This window comes from Anomaloglossus baeobatrachus, chromosome 6 (genome assembly GCF_048569485.1).
Source record: "Anomaloglossus baeobatrachus isolate aAnoBae1 chromosome 6, aAnoBae1.hap1, whole genome shotgun sequence".
Classification (NCBI taxonomy): domain Eukaryota; kingdom Metazoa; phylum Chordata; class Amphibia; order Anura; family Aromobatidae; genus Anomaloglossus; species Anomaloglossus baeobatrachus.
Window position 1 is genome coordinate 349,738,914 of NC_134358.1, and position 13,180 is coordinate 349,752,093.

Here is a 13,180-nt window from a genome sequence, read left to right on the forward strand (position 1 = left end):
CAGGGCGGGTCACCAGCCAGAGCGACGGTCGCAGGGCAGGTGAGTGCATGTGAAGCTGGCGTAGCGATAATTTTCGCTACGCCAGCTATCACAAGATATCGTACCTGCGACGGGGGCGGGGACTATCGCGTACGACATTGCAGCATCGGCTTGCGATGTCGCAACGTGCAAAGCCGCCCTAAGTCCAGTTCAGGCTACTGAGCATGCTCCAACACTTAGTGCGAAAAGCCTCTTTGCACAGGTACTAGGACTCCGTGCCGTGTCTAAGTCCTGTGTTGTGCTACTGAGCATACTCAAGCTGATAGTCTGTTTTCTGAGACTGTTGTTTAGGCTACTGAACAAGCTCAGGCATTTAGTGCATCAGACGCTAGGTCCGGTAAGGACCTCACTGGCCATGTCCATGAGGTGGCAGGCCCTGATAGGCCAGAGGGCATTAGGTGTCCTGATGATGTGGCCACTCCGGACTGGCACGCAGAGGCCCGCCCCTATGACTTGGCACCTCATCATTGTTCGTCAGACAATGACTAGTGAGGTGTTTTGGGCGTGGCTGCCATAAGGTCATCAGTGAAGTGGCGGTTCCGGATAGGCCGCTGGTTATGTCACTGATGACGTGGCACTCAGCTGGAGGTGCATTGTGTTCCACCCTGGGTTGGGGCGGACTCAGGTTATAAAAGGGGCTGGAGACAACAAGGAGGTGAGCAGTCTTCTATTATGCTCAGACAGAGCACACCTCCATGTGTTGAACCCATTGAGGCTTTAGGACAGAGGTAGGCAAGGATAGGGCGTCGGTGCTGGACACCACCACACTTGGTAACACGGCACGGTTACGGCCAGCTCCTGTACTACCAGTCCTGCTAGTGCAGCCCAGTGGCATTAACTGGGCTGTTGATGGCCTGCTGTCCACAGGTGTACCCCCTAATGCACACGGACAGCGTACCCAGGGCCCCTGTGTTGTTAACAGGTAGTTCCTGGGCTGGGTGTGTGGACCCTGTGATCCTAACAGGGCTCACAGTCTCCTGATCCGAGTGTTGTATAACTTGGGTCAGGCTCCTATTAGTTTCAGAGCCAACCAGCTCTGTATCTTCTGCCTAACCTTCAGGTTGTCAGCATCTTCTTTTCCATCTGTGAGCACGGTGGACCTCGACTGGCGATTGGAATATATACCACCTTATCCTAATCTGCCAGTCCCCCCATAACAGATGGTGTTTCTTCAGCAGATGTTACTGTTGCTTTACCACCAACCAAACTGACACAAACTTTTTTCCCGTTACCAACACACCTGTTCCCCTTTCCACCAGCATCTGTCCTTTTTCCACTCATTTTGTATATGACCAAATTTGCAACTCTGCAGGGACACCCTACTCAACGCCATCTCAGCACAACAGCCAGCCCTCGGTCCCTCAGATGTGGATAAATAAAAGACCATTTCCTCCTAGCCATGACAAAGCGGTGAGATTCATTCTGTGCACCACTGGTGTTTAGTGGAAAAGCTGATCTAAGATTGTGTAACAGCTTCTGCTGATACTCCTGCATACATGCGTCCCTTTCTATGGCACAAATTATTTCTCCAAATTTGGCCACAGACACCACTTAAGTGGTATCAATTTTCCCACAGTTCCAAACTTAAAATGTTGATTTGCATGAAGCACAATCAAAAATCCACAAGCCTTTACTCTCCCCAGGATGACACAGGGGTAGAAAAGTCCTTGTGGATCCATGACTTGTTCATCTTGATGAACGTTAGTCTGTCCACATTATCACTGGACAGACGCGTGCGCTTATCTGTCAGCACACACTCAGCAGCACTGAATACACATTCCGAGAGAAAGCTGGCTGCGGGACACGACAAGATCTCCAAGGCGTAAGTGGCGAGCTCAGGCCATTTTTCCAGATTGGAAGCCCAAAATGAGCAAGGCTCCAGTTGAAGAGTCATGGCATCGATATTCACTTGGAGATACTCCTGTATCATCCTCTCCAGGCGTTGACTATGTGTCAGACTTCTTGTGTCTTGTGGCCTTGCAAAGGATGGTCTAAAAAATTAATGAAATGATTCCATAAAATTTTTGTTACCACCAGTTGCTGGTACGGTTTGAGTGATGATGACTCGACAGTCCCATGGTTGGCAAGTTAGAAATGTAAAATTCACTCTGTGCAGCACTGGTGTTTAGTGGAAAAGCTAATCTAAGATTGCTTACCAGCTTCTGCTGATACTCCTGCATACGTGCGTCCTTTTCTATGGAAGGAATTATTTAGCCAAATTTTGTCTTGTATCAGGGATCTAAGAGTGTGGCAACCCCAGTAGTCAGCATTACTTCTAATTCTTACAATCTAAGGGGCATGTTGTAGGTAGTGCAGCAAGAAGGCGCTCATGTGTCTTGCGCATCCAGGAGGAACAAGTCCTTGCTGTGTTGTTGGCTGCCCTCTCCCCCCAACCTCGCACAACAGAAATGTGATCAAGGTCTCCCTCATCTGCTGAGTCTTCCATGCCCATCGCCAGTTCGTCCTCCATTTCTTCCTGGGCTCCTGCACCTTCCTCAACAGTTTGGCTGTTACCATGCGCCCTTGTTAATCCCTCTCCCCCACGGTCACATGCCTGCCACCTTGGTGCTGCTGACCATCTGGACCATGGAGATCTTGTTATCCCGTACGCATATGACTTCTCCTGTACTTCCTCCCCTTCCTCTTGTCCCACCACCTGACTCCAAATACTGTTTATTGTGTGCTCCAGCATGTAGATGACCGGAATTGTCATGCTGATAATGGCATCGTCAGCGCTAAACATCTTCGTCGCCATTTCGAAACTGTGCAGAAGGGTGCATAGGTCCTTGATCTGAGACCACTCCAGCAGCGTGATCTGCCCCACCTCTGGATCTTGTTAGCCCAGGCTAAACGTCATAACGTATTGCAGCAGGGCTTGGCGGTGCTGCCACAGTCGCTGCAACATGTGCAGATTCAAATTCCTGCGTGTCGGAACATCGCATTTCAGCCAGTGAACCGGCAGGCTGAAAGACTTCTGGAGCATTGCAAGTCGTGAGCTGTAGGGTATGAACGGCGGAAGTGAGTACATAGTGAACGTGCTCTCTGCAGAAGCCCATCTAGGCCGGGATAGTGGTTTAAAAATTGGTGGACAAACAGCTTCAACACATGAGCCATACAAGGCACGTGTATCACATTGCCCTGGCGAAGGGCCGCACCCAGGTTTGCAGCATTGTCACATAAGGCTGTTACATCACCACCGGAGTCCTCTCCAGCGACTTCTACTCCGATCACCAGGTGACGCCGTGTTACTTTCGTGGATAGAGCTGGTGATGGGAGAGGAGTCGATGCCAGCGGCGTGTCAGGTTTCCAGGTTTTCCAGTTCTCTTTTGAATGAGCTTGCCCTCAGTTAACATGGAGTTTAAGGTTCTGTTGCCCTACTTCCTGTCCAGCTGCTTAAAAGGCCGCCTCTCAGCCCAGTCCAGTGCCTGAGTATACTGCTTGCTGTGTGCTCCTGCTTTGCTGTTTCTACTTCCTGATTGCCTTGGATTCTCCTGAAACTCTACCGACCGACTTTGGACCATACCCGGTTTTCTTCAAGCTGTGCCCGGACTCCGTCTGCCGTCTTTGATCAGCACTCTGCCCGGTTCGTAACCACTCTGGACAATCATCCCGTACGGACACTCCTGGACTATACCACTTGCCCCTTGTGTACCGGCTGCCGCACATTTAGGCCTTCCGGGGTTGATTGCCGGACAGTCCCTGTACAGGGGTTCGCTCTGGTGGTCTCCCTGGGGGAGTCCGGTGCGTGGCCCCGGGAATCCCCTTCGCTCCGTTTGTGTGTTGTTTTACTGTGTTTATTCCCGTTGTGTATCTACTGTGGTGACATATTATATAACATCTTGTACCCAGAACTCGTCTCTGTTGTCATTGCCCTAACGCAATCGAAATCCTCAGAACATACAGTAGTATTACATTATACTCAGGCCCCTAAGAGGATTTCGCTGGGGCAATGACTGAGACACGAGTAGATCAGCTCTTTTCCATGATCAACTCCTTGCAGCAGGAGATGGAGGCGGTGCAAACTAAACTCAGAGATGTGGAGGCACAGCTGGGCCATGATCACCAGGTACTGGGTCCGGCTATTCAGGATTTGCAAGTCAGAGTGGAGGCTCAGGAAGCCGTCCCCACTACGTCCGTATCAGCTGCCGGTATGCCTAGGTTACCCCCATTCCGTTTCAATGGTGATCGTAGTCAGTTTCGTGGATTTGTGAACCAATGTATACTGTTTTTTGATGTACATGCTGATTATTACCGTTCTGACCGGTCCAAAGTGTTATGTATAATCATGTTATTAACCTCACGAGCACTGGCTTGGGCTAATCCTATGATAGAGAATCGGGACATCCGTTTAAATCACCTGGATGACTTTCTGAACGCAATGGCGCAAATGTTTGATGATCCGAATCGCCGTGCTACCGCTGAATCGGCTCTCCTTTCCTTACGTCAGGGAAAGCGTTCTGTCGTTGAATACGCCACTGAGTTCAAGAGGTTAGTGGTAGACACCGACTGGGGAAACAATGCATTATTGTCTGTATTCAGAAAAGGTTTGTCCGGTACCATCAAGGACGAGTTAGCTCGTTCCGAATCTCCAGGGGAGTTTGAACTGTTTCTCCAGCACTGTGTGCGTATTGATACCCGCTTGACGGAGCGTAGACAGGAAAAATGGGCAGCTGTAAACCGTGTAAACAACTTTGCGTTTCCTTCCAGAGAACCCGCTCTCAGGACGCCACGGGAGGCCGAGGACGTTCCTATGCAAGTGGACTCTCTGCAAAAGCGAGAGACCAACGAACGTCGCGAACACCGGCTCCGTGAGCGTTTGTGTTTCTATTGCGGTCAATCGGATCATTTCTTGATCGACTGCCCGAAACGTCCGAATCGCCCAAATAAGGTATTGGCAGCCATGGCAGAGTGTGACAACACGGACGCAGAGTCCGATATCTCTGAGGCAAGTGGGCACTTGGATGCGGTATTTCCCTTGACTGTAATGTCAACCTCACCGAAGGACTCAGAAGGGAAATATACCCATTGCTCGCTCCCCATTCAGATCCGGTGGGAGGGGCATCTAATACCTACCTCTGCAATGATAGATTCTGGGGCAGGGGGAAATTTCATGGACTCCTCTTTTGCCAGGAAACACGGTATCCGGACTCAGCAAAGATCCTCACCGGTTACCATGGAGACGGTAGACGGATCTCCGTTAATCTCTGGACCAGTGGATCGGGAAACAGTACCGCTAGAATGCGTGATGAAGCCAGGTCAGCAGGAGACCCTTGTTTTCATGATAATTTCTTCTCCTCATTTTCCGATTATTTTAGGTATTCCGTGGCTACGGTCTACGAATCCGGTCATCGATTGGGAAACTAAGGAAATAACCTTCCCACCGCAGAGTGGTCCGACCATTAGTCCAACTGTTCCGGTTCCAGTAACACCGAATGCGGAGGGCACTGTACAGGTACCTGTTCTACCCCCGGTTTATGATGACTTTGCTGACATATGCGACAAAAGAAAAGCCGATCGGCTTCCCCCGCATAGACCGTATGATTGCCCCATAGACTTACTTCCAGGGGCGGAGATTCCGTTTGGCCATGTCTACCCGTTGGCGGCACCTGAGCTAGAAGCACTAAAAGAATACATTGATGAGAGCCTAGCCAAGGGATTTATTCGCCCGTCTACCTCACCAGCAGGGGCACCCATCTTTTTCGTGAAAAAGAAAGAGGGGACTCTGAGACCCTGTATTGACTACCGGGAACTGAATAAAATAACCATCCGGAACCGGTATCCGTTACCGTTGATTCCTGAGCTATTAGAGAGGGTCCAACAGGCAAAAATATTCACCAAATTGGATCTCCGTGGGGCATATAATCTACTTCGCATACGTCCCGGAGACGAGTGGAAGACCGCGTTCCGATGTCGGTATGGACATTTTGAGTACCTAGTGATGCCTTTTGGACTTTGTAACGCTCCCGCGGCTTTCCAACATCTAGTTAACGATATTTTTAGGGATATCATGGACCAATTCATGGTGATTTATCTGGACGATATCCTAATCTTTTCTGATTCCTTACAGGAACACCAGGAGCACGTCAAGACCGTACTTACCCGGCTGAGGGAAAATCACCTGTACATTAAACTGGAGAAATGCGAATTCCATTGCTCACAGATACAATTCTTAGGGTATGTCATCTCTCCTCAGGGACTGAACATGGAGTCTGGCAAGATACAAGCAATTCTGGACTGGCCGGAACCGGGTAACGTCAAAGAGGTACAACGCTTTGTCGGTTTTGCCAACTTTTACCGACGTTTTATCCGTAATTTTTCAGAGATCGTTCGTCCCATCACTCTGTTAACCAAGAAAGGACAGAAGTTTGTGTGGTCCGCCCAGGCCCAGGAAGCCTTCCATCGTCTCAAGGTTTGTTTTACCTCAGCGCCTATATTGGTACATCCGAATCCCGCACTTCCCTTTATCGTGGAAGTCGACGCTTCCGACTACGCATTAGGGGCCATCCTTTCTCAAAGGACCGGGGACAAGAGTCTCTTACATCCGTGTGCTTTCTTTTCCCGCCGGTTGTCCCCTGCAGAAAGGAACTATGACATTGCGGACAAGGAATTGTTAGCGATTATTTCCGCTTTCAAGGAATGGAGACACCACTTACAGGGAGCCGCGCAGCAAGTGATAGTACTCACAGATCATCGTAATCTGGAATTTCTTAAGTCTGCCAGGTGCCTGTCTCCACGGCAAGCCCGTTGGAGCCTATTTCTTAACCAATTCAATTTTGTCGTTACATACCGTCCAGGTTCACGTAATGGGAAAGCCGATGCCTTGTCCCGAATCCACGCCGTGGACTCCGTGCCTGGAACCCCGTCTCAGACCGTGTTATCGGATGCCCATTTCGTTGGAGTAATCCAGGACCAGGACTTGTGGAAGGACATCAAGCTGGCCTATGATGGTGACGTATTTCTTGCTGCCCCCCCGAATGATGTAACTCTTGTTCTTCGGAATGGTGTGTGGTTGAGAGAGCGACGCATTTATGTCCCGGAGGCCGTAAGACTTCGGGTTCTCAAGTTGGTCCATGACTCCGTGTTGGCTGGTCATCGGGGGGTACAGAAGACGCAGGAATTTCTGAGCCGTTTTTTCTGGTGGCCTACCTGTCTAAAGGATGTGAAGGACTATGTCCACTCATGCGTGGTTTGTGCCCGGTGCAAGGTCCCTCGTGTGGCTCCTACGGGACTCCTCCAACCGTTACCCGTGCCATCTCGCCCTTGGGGGTCTATCTCCATGGATTTTATTGTGGAGTTGCCAGTCTCAGGCGGGCACAATACCATCTTAGTGGTGGTGGATCGATTGACTAAAGCTGCTCACTTCATTCCGTGTACCGGTCTTCCCTCAGCCGCAGAGACAGTGGATTTGGTTATCCAGAACGTATTCCGATTGCATGGGGTACCAGACGAGATCATCTCTGACCGGGGCGTGCAGTTCACGTCTAGGTTCTGGAAGGGCTTTTGTACGGCACTCCAGATTGATGTCTGTTTGTCTTCTGCATACCATCCTCAGACAAATGGGCAAACCGAACGGACGAATCAAACCCTGGAACAATACCTTCGATGTTATGTCAGCCATCTCCAAGACGATTGGTTGAAGATGCTTCCGTTGGCGGAGTTCTCCTATAAGAAGACTCAGAGCAGCTCCACTAAGGTAACACCCTTTTTTGCTAACTTGGGTTATCATCCGAATGTTTTGCCTAGGTCACCGGTTGCGGTTTCGGTGCCGGCGGTGGAGGACAGATTGACAGAGCTTCGACAGAATCTGGAGGTTCTAAAGGACACTGTGGCTACGGCCCAGGAGCGTTACAAGAGGTCGGCAGACACTCACCGGAAACCGGCACCCATGTACAAGGTAGGGGACTCTGTATGGTTATCCACCAAAAACCTGAGATTGGGTGTTCCTTCGCAGAAGCTGGGACAAAAATTCATCGGTCCGTTTAAGATCACCGGGATCGTGAGCCCTGTGGCCTGTCGGCTACGGTTGCCGCACCATCTAAAGGTACACCCGGTCTTTCATGTGTCTCTCCTCAAACCTGTCTCCCCTAATACGTTTCGTGGTCGTTTTGTGCCTCCTCCTCCGCCTGTGATGGTCGACGGCGAGGAGCAGTTCGTGGTTGAGGACATTATTGACTCCCGGCTCCATCGTCGTCGGCTTCAATATCTGGTACGTTGGCAGGGGTACGCCCCCGAGGACGATTCCTGGGAACCGGTGGGTAACATTCGGGCACCCCGGAAGATCGCTCAGTTTCATCGACGGTTCCCGGACAAGCCGGGCCCTGATCCGTCCTGAGGCCGTCTCTGGGGGGGGGGAGTAATGTCAGGTTTCCAGGTTTTCCAGTTCTCTTTTGAATGAGCTTGCCCTCAGTTAACATGGAGTTTAAGGTTCTGTTGCCCTACTTCCTGTCCAGCTGCTTAAAAGGCCGCCTCTCAGCCCAGTCCAGTGCCTGAGTATACTGCTTGCTGTGTGCTCCTGCTTTGCTGTTTCTACTTCCTGATTGCCTTGGATTCTCCTGAAACTCTACCGACCGACTTTGGACCATACCCGGTTTTCTTCAAGCTGTGCCCGGACTCCGTCTGCCGTCTTTGATCAGCACTCTGCCCGGTTCGTAACCACTCTGGACAATCATCCCGTACGGACACTCCTGGACTATACCACTTGCCCCTTGTGTACCGGCTGCCGCACATTTAGGCCTTCCGGGGTTGATTGCCGGACAGTCCCTGTACAGGGGTTCGCTCTGGTGGTCTCCCTGGGGGAGTCCGGTGCGTGGCCCCGGGAATCCCCTTCGCTCCGTTTGTGTGTTGTTTTACTGTGTTTATTCCCGTTGTGTATCTACTGTGGTAACATATTATATAACATCTTGTACCCAGAACTCGTCTCTGTTGTCATTGCCCTAACGCAATCGAAATCCTCAGAACATACAGTAGTATTACACGGCGCAGGTTCCGCTCATTCACTGGGCTGGGTTAACTTGGGATCGGCAGTACCATTGGCTGACTGTAGGTGGTGGGTGTCTCACAGCTGAAGTACCATCATTTAGCTACAACCAATGGGAAGACACCACACCCTTATTAATGCCCCTCCTGTCTGCTGACCACTGCCAGAGATAGTTCTGAACTTCTGGCTCCTGTTCCGCTCTGTTCTGTTTTGTGATTTTGTGTGCTGACTACCGCTTGTTTCCTGACTACGTCTCCTGCCTGCTGTTTATGTACCTCGTTGCCCGATCCGCATTTGACCTCTGCTTGTTTTCTGATTACGTCCTTGCCGGACGATTCTGTCCCTGTTCCACAATTCCTGGTTTGACCCTGCCTTACTACTACTGTCTCGGACTGCAGCCTTCCACAGGTAGTGATCACCTTGAGCCCTGTGTGTTATGATCCGGAACCATGGAAGACCACCACAAATCATTGGCAAAAAGGTGACAAGAGCATTGGCAACTAATCTGGCCGCCATCCCCTTTCTAACCATCACAACTAGAAGTAGCCGAGGGGTGAACTAACATCCTGTGCATCGCGAACCCAGCCGGAGAACTAACTACCCTAAAGGTAGGAAAGATGAATAACTCTCTGCCTCAGAAAATAGACAAGAATAGCAAGCCCCCCACATTCAAAGACTGCGGTGATATAGGAAAAACACAATACACAGGTAGATGACAGGATTAGCAAAAGGTGAGGTCCCCGCTGACTAAAATAGGAAAGGACAGGAAAGGGACTGATGGTGGCCAGAGAAAAACCCTGCAAAATACCAACTTCCTGATAGTACAAAAAGGCCCTCAGATCGCTCGATCTGAACTCCGTCCTATACCAGGTGCCCTTGTCATACCAATGAACAGAAAACAAGAATTATAACAAATTCAACAAGCCACAAACACATGGACCCAAAGGAGCTATACTCCACACAGAACTGCAGGGAGTTCCTCAACAATCCACTGAGGGGAAAGTCCCTGGAAGGAAATAAACTGAAACCAACCACAACAAATGACAAACCCAGATAAGCAAAAGAACCAGACAATAAATAAAGAGCAAGCACTTATCTGGAGTAGATGTGGTGTAGAGCAGGATTAAGCAGGCTGGAGATACAAAGAACAACTGACATCCGGCAACAGCCTGCAATCAGACCAGGACTTAAATAAGCAGAGAGTTAGCAAAGGAAACACCCACTGCACAACACACCTGGTCTCTGTCCAAACCATTCCTGGCCACCAGAGGGAGCCTCCCAGCAGCCAAAACATAACTAACATTCACAACACCTGTGTAATTCCAAATCCCTGTATAGGGGTTAAAGGGTTTTAGGGTTCTAGTGGTCCTGCTTGGTGAATGGCTTCCCTCTAGCCTATCCTTTACAGCCCGTCTGAGTGTGTGGATCCAGGCAGGCGTTAAACTGTGCCCTCTGCAGAAGCCCATGTAGGTTGGGATAGTGGTATAAAAATTGTGGACAACCAGGTTGAACACGTGAGCCATGCAAAGCACGTGTGTCACATTGTCCCGGCGAAGGGCCGCACCCAGGTTTGCAGCATTGTCGGACACGGCCTTTTCTGGCTGCAGGTTGAGTGGAGACACCCATTGATTAAAATCGGTCTCCAGAGCTAACCGTCCACAACTCCTCAGCGGTGTGACTCACATTTCCCAGACATTTCAAGGTAAAGACCGCCTGATGCCATTGAGCTATGCTGCCAGCATAGTAAGGAGGTGTGCGGGATTCCTTGTGCGCAGTTACAATGCAGATGGCCTGACCAGACAGCCTTTGGGCGGAGGTGGAGGACCCAGACAAGGTGGAAGAGGCAGAAGCAGTGGAGGAACTTCTACATACAGAGGATTGATGCACAACTCATGGGGACGGCAAGACTTGTACAGCAGACTCTTCTCCATCTCTCACCATAGTTACCCAGTGTCCAGTCAGCGACATGTAACGCCCCTGTCCATGCTTACTGGTTCAAGTATCTGTGGTGAAATCCACCCTGTCACACAGAGTTTCTCAAGGAAGTGGTGATGTTGTGTGCGACATGCTGGTGTAGCGCAGGCACACCTTTCTTGGAGAAATAGTGGCGACTGGGCATCTGCTCTTGGGGTAGTGTGATGGACATAAGGTCTCGAAAATCCTCTCTGTCCACCGGGCAGAAAGGCAGCATTTCTGTAGCCAACAGCTTGCAGATGCTGAAAGTCAACTCTTAAGCTGGGTTTACACACTGCAACATCTTAAACGACATCGCTGTAACGTCACCGGTTTTGTGACGCAATAGCGATGTCGTTTGCGATGTTGCAGTGTGTGAAACACATCAGCGACCTGGCCCCTGCTGTGAAGTTGCTGATCGCTACATATCGTTCAGGACCATTCCTAGGTCCTTTTTTTCCCGCTGTGCAGCATGCATCCGTGTGTTTGAAACCTTTACAACGACATCACTAGCAACTTCGAACCCAGCCTGTAGGCGTGCTATAGCGTTCCCTTTCCCGCCCCCTTACCTCCGATTGGTGGTCGCTGTAGCGTTTCTGATTGGTGGCTTTGAGTGAATAGAAGGCAACTTATTTCTGTTCTGTAGAACAACCTCGCTGGTCTTTGGGGACGTGCGGTGACTCCACACTGGTTTATCTATCAATACAGCTTCTCTACAATACTCAACTCCATCTACAAGGTAAGTTACTGGGTCTCAAATATGTATGAATTTTTTTAGCGATTCCTTTTTTTCCCCCTTTCACATTTGAGGTCTCTGTAGCGATTCCGTTGTTGCTACTTAATAGAAATCTGCGATCAGGCTGCCAAATCATTTTAGGTTTCTGTAGCGATTCCGTTGTTACTACTTTATAGGAATCTGCGATCAGGCTGCCAAATCATTTGAGGTCTCTGTAGCGATTCCGTTGTTACTACTTTATAGGAATCTGCGATCAGGCTGCCAAATCATTTGAGGTCTCTGTAGCGATTCCGTTGTTACTACTTTATAGGAATCTGCGATTAGGCTGCCAAATCATTTGAGGTCTCTGTAGCGATTCCGTTGTTACTACTTCAAACCACTTAATTAACTCTGCGATTATGCTTAATTTACTGTACATTTCGCATGGGCGGCCATTTTAGTATGGGCGGCCATTTTCTGCCACGTCCTACAAACACTAGTGCGGTTTGACTTGTTTTTTTTGGTACTATGAAAAGGAAATGGAGGCCTACTGTACATTCCCTTTAGCGTGGGCGGACATTTTAGCATGGGCGGCCATTTTCTGCCTAGCATTTGAGCGTGCTGGTCTGCAATACTATACAGTCAATATATATTACGGTAAGCATCATTTTTTTAGCGATCACATTCAGATTTTTGTAGCGATCACATTCTGATTTTTGTAGCAATCACATTCTCATTTTTATAGAGTTTCCATTTTATTTTAGGACATGTGCAATCCATAACTCCTATTGTGTATTGTTGTCATGCTTCTACACTGGCTACCAAATGGAGGGCTTGCCTTCTGTGCAAACACCCATACTGGAGGTCCGTGCAGTATCTGATCTCAACATGGAATACAGTTGTCATTGACATTTAACATGTACATGTGTAATGATTTTGTTGCAACTTCTCTCATCTTTACATTGTATTTTTGCAGTTTGCACATCATGACCGATGCAGAGCGTGCTGTTGTTGCTGCATTGCTGATGGAAGAATCACGGCGACGAGATAATGCAAGGATGCTTGAGAGGCGTTCCAAACTAAAACGTCGCATGTGGACCAGAGAGTGGTTGCTGAAGAGGTCCGAAATATCCCACATCCAACTTCTGCGACAGCTTCATGGCAAGGATCCTCAAGATTTCCGAAACTATCTGCGGATGACAGAGGAGTCCTTCAAAATGTTGCTGGAAATGGTTACGCCACTCATTCAGCGGAAAGATACACTGATGCGTGCTGCTGTCCCTGTAGACGAAAGATTGGCAGTCACGCTGAGATTCTTAGCCACTGGCCGCTCACTGCAGGACCTGCATTTTTCAGCAGCAGTATCAAAATCCCTTCTGAGCGGTCTAATTCCAGAGACATGCAGAGCGATTGTTGAAAGTCTACGTTCCTACGTGCGGTTTCCAAAAACACAGGATGAATGGAAAAAAATTGCTTCTGATTTTGAACAAACTTGG

General features: G+C 49.5%; 1 protein-coding gene across 2 annotated transcripts in view; it reads left to right on the forward strand.

Annotated features, from left to right (window-relative positions):
* RECK (reversion inducing cysteine rich protein with kazal motifs) overlaps positions 1 to 13,180 on the forward strand; it is a 1,668,523-nt gene that overhangs the window by 1,494,639 nt on the left and 160,704 nt on the right. The window contains exons 21-22 of one of the 2 annotated variants that reach the window (XM_075314993.1): positions 11,616 to 11,708; positions 12,661 to 12,823. The exons of the other annotated variant lie outside the window; for it this stretch is intronic. Of the exons in view, the coding sequence (XP_075171108.1) occupies positions 11,616 to 11,708; positions 12,661 to 12,735 (168 nt within the window). The 3' untranslated portion in view covers positions 12,736 to 12,823. Of the gene's footprint in view, positions 1 to 11,615; positions 11,709 to 12,660; positions 12,824 to 13,180 lie in introns of those variants that run through there. 2 annotated transcript variants of the gene reach the window in all.